This window comes from Pinus tabuliformis, chromosome 4_1 (genome assembly GCF_031772625.1).
Source record: "Pinus tabuliformis cultivar Carrire ecotype Pingquan chromosome 4_1, CPIR1, whole genome shotgun sequence".
NCBI classification, from domain to species: domain Eukaryota; kingdom Viridiplantae; phylum Streptophyta; class Pinopsida; order Pinales; family Pinaceae; genus Pinus; species Pinus tabuliformis.
The window spans coordinates 918,218,583-918,240,387 of record NC_142303.1 but is presented as its reverse complement, the minus strand read 5'-3'; the positions used below and the strand labels follow the sequence as shown (position 1 = coordinate 918,240,387).

Below are 21,805 nucleotides of genomic sequence, written 5' to 3'. Positions count from 1 at the left end.
TCTTCTTTTATTAACCAGAAACAGTTTACAAGAGAGCTTCTTCAGTACAAGACTCACAGGTCCAATGATCTGAAATGACCCCTAGCACCCTATTTAAAGGAAATGATCCCAACGGCTAGTTCGAGTGATCCATGTCGAAATGATCTCGACCGTTGATGAGAATCAAGACATCTCTTAATCTCATCCGTCGATTTATTAAAAAATGATATTTTACATGCATTCACTTAAAATATTATTATTTTATTATTTTAGGGTTTTTGCTTTAGTTTATAATTTATTATTATTATTATTTTTTTTTTTTTGTTTTTTTTTTATTTATTTCATTTTTTAATTTTTATCTATTTTCTTAAATGGATCATCGAACTAAGCCTTTGGAAACATCACCTAGGACCTAGGACTTAGGACTCATGAGGGGGTTTAAAACATTTTCCAACCCACATTGCATGATGACTTTTACAATTTACATCTTAAGGGGGAAAACCCCTTTATCATAGTCCCTCATAAATCACCCAGTTTCTGCGACACAACTATAATCTAGCAGATTAACACACTAGGATTCTCCTAAAGTTCTAATAACAAAATGCATCCCGGCTTTGGGGTCAGGCTGAAGGAAAACTCTGCCCATCATAGATCGGTGAGACGAAAAACCTTCCGGGACGTAGTTTATCATTAGAAAGTTAGGTCCACCTAGGCAATTTTACATAAACGACTCATATCTGCTAAGATTATTTACAATTCATACATGCAGACTGGGTTTACAATTAAAATGATCAAGCTGCTGATGACTACAGGATGGCACAGACATGTCGCTCAGGTGCTACCCCTTTCTGCCAAGAAAAGGGGGGGTACTGCATGGGTAGTTGACCGGTAGTGGTCAACAGGGTCTAACCCGCTTAGCCTGCTATAGGGAGACGACTTAAATGGAGAGATCGGGGATCAGGGTGACAGCCCCCGATCTGAGCGTTGTCGCGATGCTTAGACACTCCGTGTGACAACACATCTCATCTCACGCAAGTTTGATATCTCTAAGGAAGCCGGAGAAGTGCGAAGTGTGTCTAAGGAGGCCAAAGGAAGTGCGAGTTGGGTGGAGTTTAAGGAGAAGAGGAAAAATGAAATTTTGGTGCCTCTCTCTCCTTGTTTCGTGCCCTAGTTTGGAAGATCGAATTCTTCCATGTTTCGCTGATGCCGAAAGCCGCCTGATGCTCGAAGCTGCTACATAGTCGAAGTTGCTGGAAGAGAGGTCGAAGATTTGGGAGGTTGACTTGGTGTGGAGGGAAGGTTTGGTCTTTGTCTAGGGTGAAGATTCTCAAAGAATACCATTGAAAGGAAGAGAATTTTGATTGGGTTTTCCCCTCGAGGGGGGTTTTGCCTTTGCATAGTGCCTACATTTGGTGTCCATTGTTTTATGTGCTATTGCTTGATGAACTAAAAAGAAGATATAAAGAATCGTAATAAAAAATCAAAAACATCACAAGTAATTATCAAGTATAAGAAAATCTTTTTGCCTTTCCGATTTTTTAACATCAACTAGGTACCATAATTCTAGTGAACATATCTAACCCATGGTACATCATTAGCATCAACTAGTCACCATAATTCTGGTTGACGCGTCTAACCCATGGTATACAAACAGTCAAACATGTCTGGTTTCACCATCATCCTGGTTAGTCTCTTTGACCCATGGTGAAAACCTATGGACACACTCAATCCATTTGAGTAATTCTTGTCCCAAATCCAAAGGCCTCACTTTGCATGAGTAATTCTAGTCCATGATACTAAATGGGCTAACTCAACCTATATAGAGACTAAATCTGAGCCTAATGCTGAAAGGCACCCACTCAACTCTATGGTTGAGTAATTCTGGTCCTCTAGGACCTTCTTCCTAATCTTGGCCAACATACTTGACCCAGGAAGAATGGCTATCCTGTGCCGGACCATTCTCCCTAATCCTGGTCAACATACTTGACCTAGGGAGAATGACTGCCCCTAATGCTGTTACATCAACTCTCCCTCTTGATGAGAGCGGCATATTTAATCACCCCAAGCGTGTCCTTGAATCATACAAACTTCATCCTGCGATATAGGCTTTGTCAGTGATTTGCTTGACTGTAGAATAGTGTTGGAGCCACATTGCTCCCTTCTGTACTATGTCTCAGTACTAGATCTCGCTGTGCTTCGACCTGTTATCATGGTTGTCGCCCGAACTTGATCAAACGATCTTGCAAGTAGCTTCTAAAGCCATATTGCTTCACAACTTGCCAACCAAGTTGCAATATACTTGACCTCTGCAGTGCTAAGAGCAATAGATGTCTGCTTCTTGCTCATCCAATAATTCATAATGAAGCAACACCTTGATGTACTCTTTCTGGCTCTTGGACTAACAACCTGATTTAAATCTGTGTATCTTTGCAGTGTTACTTCATTTCTTCAATCTATGTCCAATTGTACCGTGTAGGTGCGTCAACACATGATGTGCTGCATATCTTGGCTCAACCATAAACTGACAGGCTTCCTTTGATGGACCCATCATCATCACTGCTTTTTGGTCACCCTAATTGGGTGCTACTGTGAAACAGATCCTGCTGCGGCAATCCTGGTTGCTCCCTCAATCACTCCAACTTTCTAGTTATTGTGGCATATCAGCTATCTAGTTTGTCAATCTTAATGACAGTGGATTGTCCCAAGAGTATGAGGGATCTCAATGGTATGCTTCTTTTGACCAAGGAGGTAATATATGAAATCTAGGTCCATCTCGTATTGAGAAATCAACTCCCTCTGAAGTTGAAGCAAGGCTTAATTGCTCCCTCTATCACGTGAGTCTTTTTCCCTTGTTAGGAACAAGTCATATGATGATAAGATCAACCTTGATCCATTAATCCATAAATCTTTCATTTGTTTACAAGCAAGAGACTCCTTCATGTCCCTCAAAATCTTGAGGTGGGTCTATGTACACTTCTTCAATTTCTTTATCGAGCAAAAATAGTCTTTACATCCATCTGATGCAACCTTCAGCAGAAACCATAGTGATAATGATTGTAATAGAAGTGTACCTGGCAACTAGAGCATAGTATTCTTCCTCTTGCCATGAGTCTTTATGATGCCATCTTTTGCATGCTAGATCTTGTAGATTCACTTGCAAGTCACCACAGACTTCTCTTCAGGTCTTCAACACACTTTCCTTCATCATGACATCCTTCAAGCTTGCTAGCTTGTTTGTTCCCTTTGAACTGGAAGCTCTTTTGGTAATCTGGCATGATTCTAGATGTCTTGATCCATTTCTCCCTCTTGAGCACAAATCACCAAAGTGAGTTTGTGCTCTGTCCTGGTAGAATGCTCTTACTTTTCTTTGTTCTTCCTGGCACTTCCATCTGCTGCCAGAGTCTTGGCAGCCTTCACAATGTATGTGCAAACATCATTAGGAAGCCATGGAAGAATGATTATAACACAACAAAAGGAATGAAGACAAGAGGCTAACTAATATAGTAAAATAATAATAATCAAGGAAGAGAGATACAGAGTACTTATCTTTGAGGATTTTGTCAGCTTCCTCTTGATCCTTATCTTCTTGCAGAAATCATGAAATTTATCTACAAATTCTTCATCTTCACCATCCGTTAATGCATGAGCTTGCTTTTCCTTTCTGGCATGAGTTAGGGTTTCTTCATCCAATGGAATCATCGTCTTTCAATACTTTGTGTCTATGGTTTTGTCCACAAACCCTAGATCATTCTTAATCATATATTTCAAGATTACCTAGGGTTTACAAACCCTAGGATTATCTGATCTTCCAAAGTCTCATAAGAGTTATGACTCTTCTTTTCAGCTCCTTCTAAATCATATTGATCAAGGCTCTGTCATATACTAAACAGCTAATGACATTCTGATGTCAGTAACATATCTTAGCCAATATAATCATGATCGGTACAATGCAAGGCATCTGCTGCATTCTTGACAAAAACCCTTGCTCAGGTATTTTCGCAATAGTACTATATATGGTATTAGTATTCCAGAGCTTTAAATCTCTGCTCCTTCAAATGCAACACATACTCAGAAATGCCCCTCTTGAAATGCAACGTGCATGCTATTGTGTCTTCATGATTGAGAAGTAGTGACTTTGCAACATTTTCCCACAGTAAACGAGCAATTCAATACATACTCTTCATGTCATCAAATTTGTCATGTGTGAATGCTGATGGGACAGATCATCCAAACCATAGTAGGATAAGAATGTTTCATGTGGTCCCATGCTACTGTATGCGTGATGAGGTTGTTACCAGTCAATCAAGAATTGTTTTGTCTGCTTCTAGAATGATGTCAACAAGATATGTTTAATGAATTCCTCAGAAGTCTTTCAAAAGAACTTGTTTCATCAACTGAAACAAACAATCTTCAAAAAGGTCCTTCACAGACGTTGAAGATACTTCAACCTTATGAAATCAGTAAAAACTCGCTCTGTATGGACTTCATATGGATAGTCTTTTAAACAGGCCAGAACGTGAGCCTTTGTCTAGGCTCTGAATATTGAATAAATATCATATATTCCTTAGTTAGATCTGACCCATGCAACAGAGTTGTTAATAAGATTCCTTGAATCAATTTTGACCCTGTTATTAATATCTTCAAGAACTAATACAAGATAAGAGTGTAACTTCTTGACTTCATAAGATTCATTTGTCTAATCACAGGATTAAGACGTTCTTTACTCCAAAAATCATATCTTGAGATTGCATGCCAAAATATTGTACAGCTCTTGGATTCACATTATAAGATATCAAACCCAGGTCTCGGATATCCTCTTTTCTGTGAGGTGCATTAAGAAGCCCTTATACCGATGAATCCATATTTTTTTGCAGACCAAAAACACACATCTCATTTTCCCATTTTATATGAGATCAGAAAAACATTTTAAGTGGGAACTTCAGATGGTGATCAACCGAAGAGTTATGTCCTTGAATATAGTCTTAGACAAGGCAACACCAAGGCATGTTTATAATTGTCATAGAACACTTCATATTTTGCAGATTGAATTTGCCTTTGTATTGACACATTTATGGCTGCCAAGATGTTTTCATTTCTGTTATTTGATCTCGGACATATACAAGTGTATTAGTCTAATGACTGCAAGGTCCTTGATATTTCAAATTTATAATACTATGAGGAAAAACCTTTTGGACTTTTCAACTAGGCCTATATTCCGTTGACCAGATCTTAGTGACTGAATATTCTTCAAGGTTCAGACTTTCGTTTAGAGTCTGTAGCAAATCCTGACCATAGGATTTGTTCACAGAGATAGCTTGGTATCCTCAAAACGAAAGCAGCAATGGCAGACAATCTTCAGTTCTGATCATGACACAACCTTTAAGAGAATTTCAGTCTTTCAAAGGACTGATGAGGAACTCGGCCTCTTCTTCAGTGAAAGCTTATGGATGCCCCTTTTTAAATATTGAAATCAATCCCTTGTGTATGATTAGTATAACATAGTGATGAAATATGAATTCCTTTGCTTTCTGCCTCAATTGATGTCTCCAGGCTTTCTCAATAATCATCATTTGCACCTTCTGTCCATAATTTCTAAAGCATTACGGATTTGAAATATCAAGAATTTGAGTCCCCTTTATCTGCAACCTAATTTGTGCAGACTTTGAGGGTTTTCGTCCTTCATCAATCGTCTTGAGGACAATTCTGAGTCTCTTGGCCCCCCTGCACCTAGCTTCTGAGGCCTTTTCGGCCTACTTGAGATTCGTACCAAGGCCTTTCGGCCTCTAAGAATTTCGGCCCTGTTTTGAGGCCTCATGTCTAGGATATTCAAAATAGAAACTCGGATGTAAGGTGGCTTGGAGTAATTCTAGGGCAGGCTTCTTTTCTTAACATAGAGATTAGTTGATTCTTTCTCCTTCAAAGCAAGCTGACTTGGCTAGGCTGCTATTTCTCCCATGCTCTGATACCATGTTGATTCTTCTATTGATTTAGGTCTTCTAAACTGATAATTATTTCTATTGATTTAATCCTTTTCATATTCTCATTCATCATTAAGCAATATATAGAAGACATCATAAGTAGAAACATTTATGACGATAGGGTCATGATAGCCAAACATGAAACACAAATATTTACCCTTGGAAAGCCCATATGGGGGAAAAACTAGCAACCTTTTTCTTAGAGAAATCATTCACTTCAACAAGAGATACAATCTGAACCTCCAGTCAAAGACAAAGTCAAACTGACCACAAATATGCCCAGGTCAAACCTGGTCAACTGGAGACAAATTCGGCCTCCTGCCTAAGAAATTGGTCTTCTGCTGCCTCTGGGAATTTCGGTCTGCTCAGAGATGGTCTGCCCATATTTGTTCTGCCCAGAAACTCGACTTGCTCTCACTTTGATCTGCCCTTGTCTCTCTTCTCCTTCGCTTGAACGGAAGTGATCCGAATTGCTGAGTCTCAATTGATGAAGTCTAATGAGTATATATAGTAAACAGATGAGCCTGAAGTGGTGTGTCTGAAGGGCTAGGCCGACTTCATCTTTTGGAGGGGCGACTTAACATTTGGAGCCAAAAATTCAAATTTTAGAAATTCAAAATTTTTCTCTTTTGAATTCAACATGAAGAACATGTCTTATATTTATTGTTACATATTCTTGAAGGGCTAAAACATTAATTACGAAGACCGACCTTAGCTACAAAATTCAACATTGGGTTTCCTGGGTATATCTTGTGTTCTATGGTTTGATGTGTTTGTCTTCTGATTTATTTTCTGCTGTGCATATGAAGTTAGAAAACTCAGTGTGTTTGTGATTTAAGTTTCCAGAATATCAGTTGTTTATATATCTGGGTTTTTACACTTGGAAATTTCAAATCAGTTTCTTGGGTTTTATGGAAATCTAACATGTGGAAGTTTGTGTTGAATTTTTTTCCATCTTGTTGCATCCCTGTACACGTTGTTCAGTCTCATTGACCACTTTTGGTGAATAGCAGACAAGAATAAAGTCTATTTATCTATGATGGTTTACTACTGTTGTGATAATGAGATCCCATTGAGACACACCATATCCATCCCAATGTCATTCTATACTTAGGATCCTGATATATCTATGCTATCTATCCTTGACTATGGAGACTGTCTAATAGTTTTTATGGATGCATCCTTATCTTCAATTACGTCCATGTCTGCTTTTCTTTCTATTTTTGGTCTGATACAATCAGTGATGACTGCAATGATTGTTTCTTTGTAGTGATTATTTTAGCATTTCTAATTGTAGCATTCTGTGTTTTCCGTTCGGTTGGATATCCCCGTTTGTAATTCCTTCTTTTGTTTTCAGACACAACTGCTGGAAAATCTTTTCGATCAGAAATATGGAGGATTGGAAGATTTGCTACTTGGAGAGCTTCAATTTGCGTTCATAGCTTTTTTGGTATGAACATCCCACTTGAATCATCATTATCTGATGTATTTTTAATTTAAAACAATTATCTCAACTGCAGAAAAATGTATACAGATGAATTTTTATTTGAACATTTTAAAATGCAGATGGGTCAATCACTTGAGGCTTTTGGTCAATGGAAAGCTATTGTGTGCCTCCTCCTGAGTTGTGAGGAAGCAGTAAGTATTTTTATTTCACATAGTACCAGACTTTAGTTATTTATTTTGAAATGTCAGAAACCAGGGCCAGCTTTATATCTGCAAATATATAAAATCACTGCAGTCCTTGCAGAGCTAAGAAAGGTCCAACGTACTGATAATCACTAAAACAAGTTAGCAAACATTACGGAGTTGATAATGCCCATGCAATTTATTGGTTTGGAACTTTGGATCATTAAACAGATTGACATTAATAAAGAGATATGATTTGAAAAATTTATGAATTTCTTGAATGCGACTTCACTTCCAGAAATGTAAAAGAATCATTTGGGCAATTTTGATGTGAGGAACTGCATCGTTGTAATAATACAGATCCAGATAGTTAGTCAAATACAAAAACATAGTATTTTTCTGAGATCTATTTCTTGATTTTGAGCCAGTTTTTTGTGCCCTGGCTAATGGAAGTTCTGGGAGAATTCACAGTACACATGATTCTTATGAGCTAAGTGTTATGAATAGAGTTCATATACGCAGCAGAATACTCAGAAGATCTGAAGTATATAAATATCCATGATAGGACAAATATATTTATATAGTAATGTACAAAAGATATGAGATGATGGAATTGTTACAAATGAGGGCCCGCTTATATACCTAGGCAGGTGTCCCTTCATGAACAGTCATGTCCTTAGAGACATGTCTTTTGATAACTAATTATGATGATTATTTATTTATATTATTTTCATATATTATATTTATAACATTGCCTTCCTCTTCAGGAAAACTTTGTCCTCAAAGCTTATCGCTGACAAGGAGTGTCATTTGTTTCTGTTTTTGTGGAATCTATTTGCATCTTTCCGAATTCTTCGATTTGTTATCTTTGATGATACAAGATGATAGGATCCTCTGAGTGATAAACAAAATTGTCGAACTGAGAAGGAATCTGAACATCCTAAATTAGTTTTCTGTGGAATCTTGTGGTTACTAGATACTTCATGTGAATTTTTATCACAATATTGAATTGCACTGACATTTGTAGTCTTCTGAACATAGGATCGTTGTCTATGTTCTGAGTGATACGAATATGTAGATTGATTGAGTTTCCTTCTCTTGTGATTCAGATGTCAATAAGGAGTTCTTGTGGTTTGATTTTCTCTTATCATGCATGTGATAGTTTTTTGATTTACTTTAACTACTGATAATCTTGAGTTGGTTACAAAATCTTGATTTGGATTTTTCATCGTCTGAACTGCAGCATTGAAATATGTTTCTACTTCAACCGGCTTATCATCTTCTCGAGTTGTGATATTCACTAGATCGATATTTGTTGCTTTTTCATGAACTTGAATTTTTACATTTGAAGATTTTGACGCTTCTTTCTTGATAAGCTGTTGTACCTTTTTTTCCAACGACTTTTTGTCCTTAAGCTTCTTAATTGCGTGAGTAATTTTTCACTATGGTCCTTAAGTAAAGAAACTTTTTCATTTTTGTCAGCGGTAATTTTGTCAACTTCCCTTTGCATGTTTTGTATCACCTTTTTACTTTCTTGAAAAATTACTTTTGAGATATCTTGTATGTTTTCTGGTGTTGTTGCATCTGATTTCAATGGTGAATGGCATCCATGAACTAGAGGAAGATCATGAAGGAATTTGTAAGTGATGTCATTAGGGAAAAATGTGAAGAACCCTTTTGGAAGCAGTACTACAAGGTCTAAGGAAATTCTAGATCTCATTCACTCCAATGTTTGTGGTCCGATGGCTGCAAGATCTCTTGGAGGTCGTCTATACTATGTAACTTTCATTGATGACCACTCAAGAAATACTTGGATTTATCTTCTTAAGTCCAAGGATGAAGTATTTAATAAATTTCAAGAATTCAAGCAAGAAGTGGAGAATCTTACAGAAAGAAAGATAAAAGTACTAAGATCTGACAATGGAGGGGAATACACATCAAAAGAACTCATAGCTTTCTGTAAGGAGGCTGGAATTAAGAGGGAGCTGATAGTTCCATACAATCTAGAACAAAATGGAGTAGCAGAAAGAAAGAATTGTACAATTGAAGAATGTGTTAGAGCTATGATACATGATCAAAACTTACATCAATTTCTGTGGGGTGAAGCATCCATAACTGCAGTCTATATTCAAAATCGAAGTCCCCATATGATACTTAACAACATGAGTCCTGAAGAAGCGTTTATTGGAAGGAGACCATGTGTAGATCATCTCCGAATATTTGGCTGCTCTGTCTACATTCACATTACAAAAGATAAGAGGAAGAAATTGGATCCTACAAACATGATGGACATATTTGTTGGTTATAGTGCCTCGTCAAAGGCATATAGAATCTACATCAAGGAAGGACACTGAATTGAAGTAAGTAGATATGTGATTTTTGAAGAAAACATTGGCTACAAGAATTCTAAAGATCTCCCTATTGATTCTGCTGATGAAGATCTACTAATATTTAAAGAATGTCCACACGAAGAAGAAGATACTATACCTAATTATGAAGAAGAAGCTCCTAGTGAACCTGTGCAACAAGTCATAATCCGTGAAACTCGTAAGAGATCCACTTGGTTAACATCTACTCTTCAAGAAGCAGAAAGACATGCTGTAGCTAAAGGAACATTCAGGGAAGGTAAAAAGCCAAACAGTTATTTAGGGTATGCAATCTATATGACAATGTTTATTGAAGTAGAACCATCCTCTTTTGAAGAAGCTGTCAAACATCAGGAATGGAAAGATGCTATGAAGAAGAATATGAGTCTATAATGGAAAATGGAGTTTGGGAAATCGTTCCTAGGCCGAATGACAAATATGTTGTAACCTCCAAATGGCTCTAGAAGATCAAGCATGCAACAGATGGAAGCATTGACAAGCACAAAGCAAGGTTTGTGGCTAGGGGTTTCTCTCAACATGAAGGCATTGACTGTGAAGAACAGTTGCTCCAATAACAAGATACACGACAATAAGATCGTTAATATCTTTGGAAACAACTATGGGATGGAACATCCATCAAGTGGATGTAAGACAACTTTTCTGAATGGTACCATTGATGAAGAAGTATATATTGAACAACCTTTGGGATTTAAAGTACATATTAAAGAAACTCATGTTTGCAGGCTAAAGAGGGCACTTTATGGCCTTAAACAAGCTCTAAGGGCTTAATATGCTAGGATGGATTCATATCTACTAAGGATTGGTTTTACAAGAAGTTCTACAGATTCAGATCTTTATATCAAAGTAGTGAAGGATGAACCAATGATCATTCTTCTATATGTGGATGACTTAGTCATGACAGGTGTGGAAAGTTGTATTCAAGAATGCAAGAAACAATTGGTAGTAGAATTCGATATGAAGGATCTAGGGCTTACGCATTATTACTTGGGGTTGGAGGTTTGGCAGAAACCTGGAGAAATATATATAAGTCAAGGAAAATATGTGATTAAGATACTACAAAAGTTTGGTATGATGGATAACAAACCAATGACAACTCCTATGATCACCAATTTGAAGAGATTGAGAAGTTCAAAATCAAGCCCTGTAGATCCCACAAGTTATAGACAATTGGTTGGCTCTCTAATGTATCTTGTCAACACACATCCATATATTTGTTTTATAGTGAATATTCTCAGTCAATTTCAGATAGAGCCTAGACATGACCACTAGATAGCAGTCAAACATATATTAAGATATCTGTGAGGGACGATACGCAATTGCTTGAAGTATGATAGAAAGAACAATATCCAACTATTGGGATATACAAATTCAGAATGGGGAGGCAATGAGATAGATGGAAGAAGCACTACTGGTAGATGTTTTAGCTTGGGATCCTCTATGATCTCATGGATGAGTAGAAAGTAAGAATCGATAGCTTTAAGTAGTGCTGAAGCTGAATATATTGCAACATGTGAAGTTGGTAGAGAAGCTGTTTGGTTAAGGAAGCTGCTATATGATTTGTTTAAAGGACCAATGGACCCTACTATTATACATTGTGACAACACAAGTTGCATAAGGTTGTCTGAAGACCCCATATTCCATACAAGATCAAAGGATATATACAATAAGTATTTTTACATACAAAAATTGGTGCAAGATGGGGTGGTACAACTACAATATATCTCCACTGATGAGCAGGTAGCTGATATTTTTACAAAGTCTCTTCCTAATACAAAGCTTGAGTATTTAAGAAGTAAGCTTGGGCTAGTTGATATTTCCTCCCTAGTTGAGAGGGAGAGATAGACACATTATTCTTGTCTCCACATCATGAAGAAAGAATGGAGGATTGGGTAAGCATCTGAGATCGATACTTCTTGAGGATGGAAGTAGTCTCGAAAACCGATATTCTTTGAGGATGAGGTAGTGCATCCAATAGGCAGGAGTAGTCGAAGAGGAGATTCCTTGAGGATGCGCAAATCCAAGGAGGGAATGGTCGTAAAAGGACATACGTTGTGAACATCTAGATGGGGTATGTGGTTTGAGAGACAATGACGATGGTGTCTATAATTCATTGTCTCCCCAACATTGTGCTCTAATCTAGTGGAGAGATAGAATTGTTAGGCGAGGCCTTGCTATATGACAACGCTGCCTAATATGATGAGATGCACTGATATAAGATGAAAAATAGCTTATGAGATGGCTTACCATTCCAACTCTTCTTATGAGAATTCCTCAGTATGAGAATGTCCATGTACCATCAATGTATTATGAATACCTCCCTAGTTAAGAGGGAGTGTTGAAATTTGTAACTAGGTTCGGTCTTCATAATATTTTGTACTCTTGATTTTATATAATTTGATGTAAAAGAAAAAGGAAAAATTAGTATTGTTATTTTATAGGATGGGTTTCATGCTCAAGGTTAAATTGTTCTAGGTCAAAACACCATTCATGCTCAAGGTTAAATTGTGTGCTTCTAGGTTTTGTCAGAGTCAAAAAGTCAAAAGAGTCATTGTCGCATGTATTAGACCCTATTGGGCATTTTGTAACAAGGCAAAAGAATTTATTTTGAGTGAAAAGTGTCAAAATACCCGTCCAAGACCAAGTCGGCTTGGTAGTGAAGAAGTCAGCCTCATTAGGGCTATTCATCCTCCTTGAAAGCCTATATAAGTGATCATTTCACCTCATTTAAATCCATCAATCAGATTCGATCAAGGAGGAGAAGACAAGAAGAAAGAGGGCAAGTGAAGATTTAGAACAAATAAGAAAAGACAATTCTGATTTCTCTCTCTATCTATCACACACGTGAAGGAGGCTAGGGTTTATGTAGCTACAAGGACGGAGTTTCTGAACTATAAGAGAAGGGACAGAATCTGAAGTAAAGAAGTCAAGTTGATCATCTACAAGCCTTTGACGAAGAAGCAACTGAAGTGAAGGAAGGAGGAATCCTAAAAGAACCCTAATCACCCACACATGCAAAGTTGTAGCTAATTGCAGGAGGGCCGAAGTTGCAGGATTGCAGTGAGGGCCGAAGTTTGTTGCTGGAGGTCGAAGTTGAGCATTTGGAAGAGATTTGACTTGGTGAAGAGAAGCACATCCTCAAGAAGGTTGAGTTGGTCTTGGAAGGGTCTTGGTCTTGGGTCTCAGGGTTTTGTAATTCGTCATTTGAAGATTCTATAAGAAGAGAAGAAATTTTTGTGGGTTTTCCTCTCTAGGTGTGGTTTTTGCCTTGGCTAGCAGCATACATCTTGTGTCCATTTGTTCTATTGATCTTCATGTTTTGGTAGTTGTTTGATGATAAGAACACTATAATAATAAGAGAAGAAGCTAATCATAAAAAAAGTAAAGGAATATCACAAGCAATTATCAAGATAAAGAGAAATCACTCTAATTTAAGCCGTATTGATTTCTCAATAGTCAAACCATGCCCAAAATCCCAAAAGTCAATGTTGTTCAAAGGCCCAAAACAAGAAGTCGACACAACAAACAAAATGTCTTCCTTCCCTTCTCACGTATGAACTCAGATTTGAAATTTCAGAGTTGCACGAACCAATCAAGAGAGAATGTGATGTGCGAATGATGCCTCCAAGTGATGTGACATGATGTCTATTTATATGAGGTTGATGAGGATGAATTTCCTTCCCCAGGCCAACTTGTACTTTTGTGAAGATGTGGGTTTCACATTAAAAATAATATTTTTCCTTGAGAAAATTAAATTTTTCCAAGGGCTAGTAATGTCCTCCCAGGGTGAGGAATGCTTCCAAAAAGAGGGAATTTCTCCCTGAGTTGCCAAAATTCAACACTCCCTCTCAGCTAGGGAGGAGTTACTGACTGCATCATAAGTCTCATCTCACGTGACTCGTCATCATCATCGTTGCAATTTCTCCACTTTGTTCATATATCCTCATGTTTGCTCATCTCCTGAACACTCTCGAATCTAAAGAAGGAGAATCATCATAGGGGAGATAAATCTGCCACCCTATATGCAATGATAATGGGCGAGATACAACTTACCATGAAAGGTAAGGATGTCATGTCCCTTGCTAAATTAATTTGTAACAAGACTAATTATTGCATTATGGGGCCAATTTTGGAGATAGTGGGGCCCATTCGCTTTTATTAGGAGATTAGACTTAAGAGAAGTTATTTTGAGGTGGTTAAGTTTTGCATGGGGGTGGTTCTGCGGTCTTCTGCCGCTAGGTCTTCTGCGGCCTTCTGCGACTAGGTTTTAATTTTGCGGCAAGGTCAAACTTCTGCGGCCTTCTACGGCTACGCCTTCTGCAACTAGGTCTTCTGCCTTATTCTGCATCAAAAAAGCTGCAACCATTGGATTCCTGGCATTATATTCCTTTTGCGGGATCTTCTGCGGCCTTCCAGGCCAGTAAAATTAACCTTGGGTTAGCCGTTGTTCTTGCGTGCAAGGTTTCACTTCTGGTCGTTCATTCCCATCTCGGTTGTTGCAGAGTGAAGCAAGCAGTCAGATCGATTTTTGTTTTCATTTTTTGTTCAATCTAGAACCTGATTGGGTTCTTGCTGTCTACGGCCCGAGGGTTTTTGAACTTATAGTTAACCATTTTTTAAGATAGCAAGCGATTTTCTGGAATTTAAGATAGCAAGCAAGCGAGGGCTTTGATCCTGCGGCTGGCAAATTATCTTTGTGGCTACACATTTTGTTCTCTGTTGTGGGGGATCCTGTGAGATCAATCTCGCAATATTAAATCTCAACAGCTCGCAAATATTAAATCTCCAAATGGCTCCTAGCTTCGTGAAAATAGCTGCTGGCTCCGTTCTGTCCGCCTTTGTGGGGAAAGCTCCTGCCCATATCGTCAGTGAAGCCCCAACTCCCACTGTCTAGGCGGTCCAGGCCTCACTCGATGAGGCTTTGAAGTTTTCTGAAAGTGCCCTATCTGCCGGTTCAATGGTTTTCGGCCGCAGTTGACAGCTCTCCACAGTTGGATCTTGGAGGTATGGAAGGTTGTCATTTCTGATGCAATTAGTATCTACCCCTGTGCTAGGGGTTTCTTTATAGTAGATTTTGAAAACCCTGAAAGTAGACAATGTATTATGGATTCCAGCCCTTGGTTTTGGGAAAACTCAGGCCTATTTGTGAAGCCATGGAACCCATCATTCGATCCCTCAACAACAGTCACAACTTCAGCACCAGTTTAGGTGAGATTGCTAAACCTACCCTTGCATCTCTGGAATTTCTCCTCGCTAAAAGCCATTGGAAATGCAATTGTGAAATTTTACTATAGGTGCCTAGAAATAGAGGAATATGCCAGAACCACCTATGCAGTCATCTGTGTGGAAATGGACTTCAGCGCTGGATTCCCAGCTGAAATAAACCTAACAAGTAGAGACTATGTGTGGAACCAGAAACTCGATTATGAAAGTGTCCTCTTCAGATGTCGATCTTGCTTTGAGATAGGCCATCTAGCCAAAAATTGCCCAAAAGCCTCCTAGAAAAATTCTACTAGAAAAAATCACCACAGATCTACATGGTGGGAAGGAGCACAAAAAGAACACTACACTGTCATCAAAGAAGAATATTCTCGAGAAAACTCTGAATCACAAGAAATCCGGCACGAAAGAAACAACTCTCAAGACAAGCAGGGGGAAAGCCCTGCCCAACAACAAAAAAGTGAACTTGACAACCCCTCAAGCATCAACAGTTATGAGGATTCAAATACCGCACAAAAGAAATCCTCATTTGCCAGCAAAGCAGATCTCCTAGACGAAACTTCTTCTCCGACTATCTTCAAAAGGACGAACACAATAGATCGCGAAGCTAAGACACCAATGTCCCAAGAACCAGAAGAGATGAAGGAGATGCAAGATAAAGGAAGTTGGAAGACCGTAGAGAAAAAAAAGAAAGCTACAGCACCAATCTCGCCAAGAAAGATGAGGAGACAGACAATTAAAAAATAAGAAAATTATAGGTCTGATAGACCAATTTGGTCTTAGTGGACGTTAACCACCATCATCATCATCATCAAAATTGGAGGGAAAAGTGCTCCACAAAATCTACATAAGGCAGCTCTCCTCATTTCATTCATCCATGGCATATCAAATTTCTCTTTGGTTGCTCGAGTTGCTTAGTCGAGTCACTTGCTGTTTAGCAAGAGTTCTTTAGGCAGAGAGCTCACCCTTTCCTCGAGGGACTTCGAGTGCCACCCTAGAGAGGTTCATCTACATTCTTTCGGAGGAGGCTTTCATTGTGATTTCCAGCGGTTATACCAGTGTCTCCAGGTGGTGTGTATCCCTGGAGGACGTAGTGAGGAGAGGCCGAGTTGTGATTTCGACATCTTTTATAGGAGCTTTGGCCGGGAGAAATTTTGGAAGGGAGGTTTGGGTGTTTTGTTGCATTTTGGATGAGTTTTTGAGCTGAGAGAGAGAGATTCCATTCAGTGAGGTTTTCACACTTCCTGAGCCAGTGAAAAGGGAGAATATTGTACACACGTGGGAGGTGGAGTCTCAACTATTGAGGTTGATCCTTCTCGGGAGAGACAAGGGAAACACTAGTGGAGGTGATTGATGCTTTTCTGGAGCATTGGAGGAGGATTTTGTTGGTATATTTGCAGGTTGTGTGCTTCAACAATTTTGGAGGGTGTAGGGCCTCTTGGGGGTCGATTTTGGAAGGTCAAAATGCGGCCAAACAATTTTTGGGGTTTTTCTGGGTTTTCTGAGAGGAGTCCGTGGTTAAAATTTTAGAATTTTCTGGATGATATTCGGGCCTGAAATCCTAATTCTTATAACAGGGCAAATTGTTAGTTAGCTGGGAAATTTGCACCATTTTGTGGGTTCGACTTTGGCTTGGAGATAGGCCAAACCCTTTCTGGATTTTTGTGGGTTTTGGTTAAGGAGCTTGAGGTTAAATTTGCAACATTTTCTGAGCATCGGAGGTGGAGTTTCTTGCAGTTCCTTTCCAGCCAACAATGTAGTTTTTTGGGTAGCGCAAAACATTAGAGGAGTCGTCATTTCCAACATTTGAGATAATTGTATTATCACCTAGGTTTTGTCCCGCTTGCCATTGAGGCAAGCCCAAGTGCATTCCTCCATACTATTGTACTTGCTCCATTGATTAATAAAATGGCTTAGCTAGTTCTTACTTCCGGAGTTTTTATGAGCATTTGTTGATTGTTTAAAATTTCTGTGCTATAAATCGTTTTTGATTTGCATATCACTGTTTATTTAAGTTTGGAACATTATAGTGGTATCAAAGCATGATCTTGGCCCAACTGTGGGTAACTAGTAAGATCATGGGAGATTTGGGCATGTATGCACAATGACAGGTTACACCATACACCACCCATGGCTCAAGGGAGATTCAGTATGTAGGAAATCTGGGGTGGAATCCACTGGAACGATGAGAGGTTGGCTTAGTTGAGGAAGGTGTCAGACCAGATCCATCCTTGTCCTTACAGCAGAGACACTAGAGGTGCACAAGCTGTGGGAGTACAACCACCTACACCATGTGGGGAAAGCCGACAGAATCTGGGCATCAGATCTCCTGAAAAGGGGCAGGCAGGACAAACACAGTTAGAGGGTGAGACCAGGTGGCGCTTTTGCTGGTGGAGACCTAGCTTTAGATATCAGGAGCCTGAGGAGGAGGTTGAGCATGATGCTGAGAGCCCACATGATGGTGAGGAGCACATCGATTTACTTGGTGTGGTGCAGGAGTCACCATTATTTGAGACCTCTTTGATAGCCCCAGTTGACACCTTGGTGGAGAGGATAGAGCCTACACACAAAGCCATCTGTTGAGGAGGAGCCACCCATGGATGAGATGCCGATAGTTGTTGAGGTATCTAGAGCTGTGACTGAGTCTGCAGGTGATAGATACCCATGGCAGTTTCATCAGTTCCAGGCCGACCTTCTAGCATTGAGAGAGAAGGTCACCACAGTACGAGAGGCCATTCTACAACAAAACGAGGAGTTAGAGGGCATGAGAGTGGTTTGTGCCGAGTCAACGACCAAACTGACTCACGTTGGGGAATAGTTGGATTCCCTAATGGTACCACTAGAGTGCACTTTAGAGCATCAGAGCAACCCTCTTCAGACATACATAGATGGGGCTTATAGAGTTAGTACTTTGCCTTTGCACCTTGGAGGGGGAGAGGCAAAGCCACTTGACATATTTTATGTGTTGACCAAGCCTATGAGATGAGGCGATATGAGCGGTGCAGGGTGCAACATTTGTTGGATGTAGAGTTTGTCCTACGTATGAGAGTTCGTATATTCAATCCCTCTCTTGGTGTTGGATGACGAGAGATTTTGAGTTGGTACTTGATGTAGTGGGCTATGGAGATGGTAGTGGACCGACATGAAGCTCAGCAGGAGCTTTCGTGCATTGGGGATACTGGAAACCTAGACTGGCATTGGGGTCCAAGTGGGACTACCTATAATTCCCTGGATATATCGGTTGACTGCGACCGTGGTGGTGTAGTTGGCCTAGCGGTTGAGTACACACATTCGCTAGGGGACGTTTGGCCAGTACCAACGACCAACCAGTTTGTGGGCAGATTCCTTGGGTTTTCTTGGTATGACAGTTGTGCATGGGATCACACAACGATCATCATACTCTGGCGGGAGTTTGTCGGAGGAGGTGGCACCAATAGGCCACCTAACAATGCCTTGTATGGAGCTGGGGATTCTTCACATTTGTGTGGGGCATGGAGGACATGGAGGAGTAGAGCAGTGGTGGCATTGTTACTGGTACCTAGGGAGATTCACTTCTTGGGTCCCTTAGGGAGGATTTGGAGGGGAGATCCCCTCATCAGAGAGCATAGTGATGCGATGGTGGAGGTGATGATACAGGTCGGGTGCAGGTTGACGCATATGGACATAGCTTTAGGCCATCACATCCAGGGATGGGTAGGAGCATCTAGTGTGGAGCAGTGGTTTGTAGATGGGCATGGAGACGCATGGGGGTGTGTCGTAGTATGTTGGATTGCATTGTGGAGTGGGAGTGCCTCACATCGCATTGAGTACATGCGGGGAGTGATAGGTGCAGTGACACAGGTGGGACATAGGATAGTACAATATGGTATAGTCGTAGTCGGGAGTATCGAGTGGTGTACCATGACAGATCACGTTGTACAGTGGCATGTTGAGGAGTGTGGCCATACTGAGTGGTATGTAGTGGCAGATGATGCGGCGCAGTGGGCGCTTGGAGCTTTGCCTCCTAGGAGACTTATGGACAGGGGCATTACATGCACCATTGGATGCAGCCTACTTAGGGTCGATGAGGACACTGTTGAGCATCTGGGGACACCATGTTTAGTGGAGACAGGGCTTCGAGGGGGTTATTAGCAGATTCGAGACATAGAGGGGGTCGTTCATAGGATTACTCTTGAGCATTCTGGCAGACTCTTGATTATACCCATCCTCCGCCGGTGTTGTTTACAGTTCCAAAGTGTTTGTTTGTTGCCCCTTGACACTCTCCGGTCAGGCAACAGGGCTTGGGAGACTCACCCTAGGTAGTTGGATGAGACACCTCATGTCATTGGTCGGGAGGAGACTCTCCAGTTGAGACACTTGGTAGGTGCACAAGTTGACTAATACAGGCTTAGGGATGGCATGATTGATTGTCGAGGTAGCATAAGTTCCAACCCTAGGCTCACACTTGGGGAGGTGACCAAGAGGGAGTTACATGGTGCTTTTTCAGTTGGACAGCTTGAGGCATTAGGTGAGCATGAGGTGCGGAGGACGGTAGTTCTTGTTGGTAGGATGATGCCTAGGCGTCCGGTAGTACCCGGGGACATCATCAGGAGCTGCGATAGCAGATCTCACTATGTGATTTGGCAGGGACAGAATAGTTGGATATTCGCGACACAGGTTATGCTCGGTGTCTACCTATTGGATACCTATAGGAGATAGAGATAGGGGGGTTCCAACAACTAGCAGCATAACACAGTAGCAGGAAGAGAGGATTTGGGGTTGTGGACCTTTAGTATGGTTATGGGATCCAGTGGATTGATGGGATACTCCACTCCTTAGTGAGCCTGGTCAGAATAACAGGAAAACTGATTCATTCATAGGTAGACACATGGGGAGTCACCAAAGCCCTCACCATAGGGCAAGGCAGATTGTTGCTTAGGATTGGGGCCAACCATGGGGCGATAGGCGCTGGCACTATTGAGGTGCTTTGGCAGGTTAGGCCTAACCTCGATCATCATATAGATTGTGACCGAGAGTTATGCGAGAGGAGGTTATGGTATGAGCGTGCTAGATAATTAGTGATGATCAGAGTGTCACAGAGTAAACAGGATAGTTTCTTGCTACGTTGGGCAAGGGGCACTAGCATCACAATACTTAGTGGTTCAACGACCCATAGGGGTGAGCTAGTCTCTTCAGGAGAGGGTCATCCAGATTTTTCATCGGGCTTCCATGATTCATTGATGGCGTGGTAGACTTCATCAGCATGGCAGGATGGCTAACAAGAGGATTTCAAGGGGAGCTTATGCAAGGGAGGTTTCATTCGCATGGAGATTGAGTTGTATCTTCAGGGGCCCACAATCAAAGTGCATGGGGTGGACTATTCGGTAGGGTAGCTTCATGAGGATTTGGACGAAGTTTACATCGTTAGGATGCTCTACTTATTGGCAGTAGACAGAGGGGTTCTAACGCCCCTATATGGCAGGATAATGAGTGGAGCAAAGGGTGCTCCACGTTGATCAGTTTGGCTTGGGATACTGTTATCGAGGGACTCCTTCACTATAGGATAGTACAACGATCAGGGACGATCCAATGACATATTTGGGACCCTGGTGAAGTTTGCAGCAACAGTGGGGATCCATCGTCAGAGAGGGCGCTTGTTCAGGCACTACTTGAGGGCAAGCAATTTTTGGTGCATTGGAGGAGCTTGCTGGATGAGGATGCTACTTGGGAGGGCGAGTACATACTTGAGCATCCAACATTGACGTTGCTTGGGGACAAACAACATTTGGGAGGGGAGGACTGTCATGTCCCTTCCTAAATTAATTTGGAACAAGACTAATTATTGCATTTTGGGTCCAATTTTGGAGATAGTGGGGCCCATTCGATTTTATTAGGAGATTAGACTTAGGAGAAGTTATTTTGAGGTGGTTATGTTTTCATGGAGGTGGTTAAGTGAGGGCCCACGATGTTGGTAAAATTGGAGGGAAAAGTGCTCCACGAAATCTACATAAGGAGGGGAGCTCTGCTCATTTCATTTGTCTTTGGCATATCGAATTTCTCTTTGGTTACTCGAGCTGCTTAGCTGAGTCACTTGCTGTTTAGCAAGGGTTCTTCAAGCGGAGAGCTCACCCTTTCTTCGGGGGACTTCGAGTGCCACCCTAGAGAGGTTCATCTACATTCTTTCGGAGGAGGTTTTCATTGTGATTTCCAATAGTTGTATCCAATGTCTCTAGGTGGTGCGTATTCCTGGAGGATGCAGGAGAGGCCGAGTTGTGATTTCGACATCTCTTAGAGGAGCTTTGGCTGGGAGAAATTCCGGAAGGGAGGCTTGGGTGTTTTGCTGCATTTTGGATGAGTTTTTGAGCTGAGAGAGAGAGCTTCTATTCAGTGGGGTTTTCACACTTCCTGGGCCAGTGCAGAGGGAGAATATTGTGCACACGTGGGAGGTGGAGTCTCAGCTATTGAGGTTGATCCTTGTCGGGAGAGACAAGGGAAACACTAGTGGAGGTGATTGTTGCTTTTCTGGAGCATTGGAGGAGGATTTTGTTGGTATATTTGTAGGTTGTGTGCTTCAGTAGTTTTGGAGGGCGTAGGGCCTCTTGGGGGTCGATTTTGGAAGGTCAAAATCCTTTTAAA

At 40.7% G+C, this 21,805-nt stretch overlaps 1 protein-coding gene across 6 annotated transcripts in view; it reads left to right on the top strand.

Annotated features, from left to right (window-relative positions):
• The window catches only part of LOC149179151 (AAR2 protein family), a 477,491-nt gene that overhangs the window by 288,970 nt on the left and 166,716 nt on the right, over positions 1-21,805 (top strand). For all 6 annotated transcript variants that reach the window (XM_089420537.1, XM_089420538.1, XM_089420541.1 and 3 more), the window contains 2 exons: positions 7,315-7,407; positions 7,524-7,595. In XM_089420537.1, the coding sequence (XP_089276663.1) occupies positions 7,315-7,407; positions 7,524-7,595 (165 nt within the window). The remainder of the gene's footprint in view (positions 1-7,314; positions 7,408-7,523; positions 7,596-21,805) is intronic.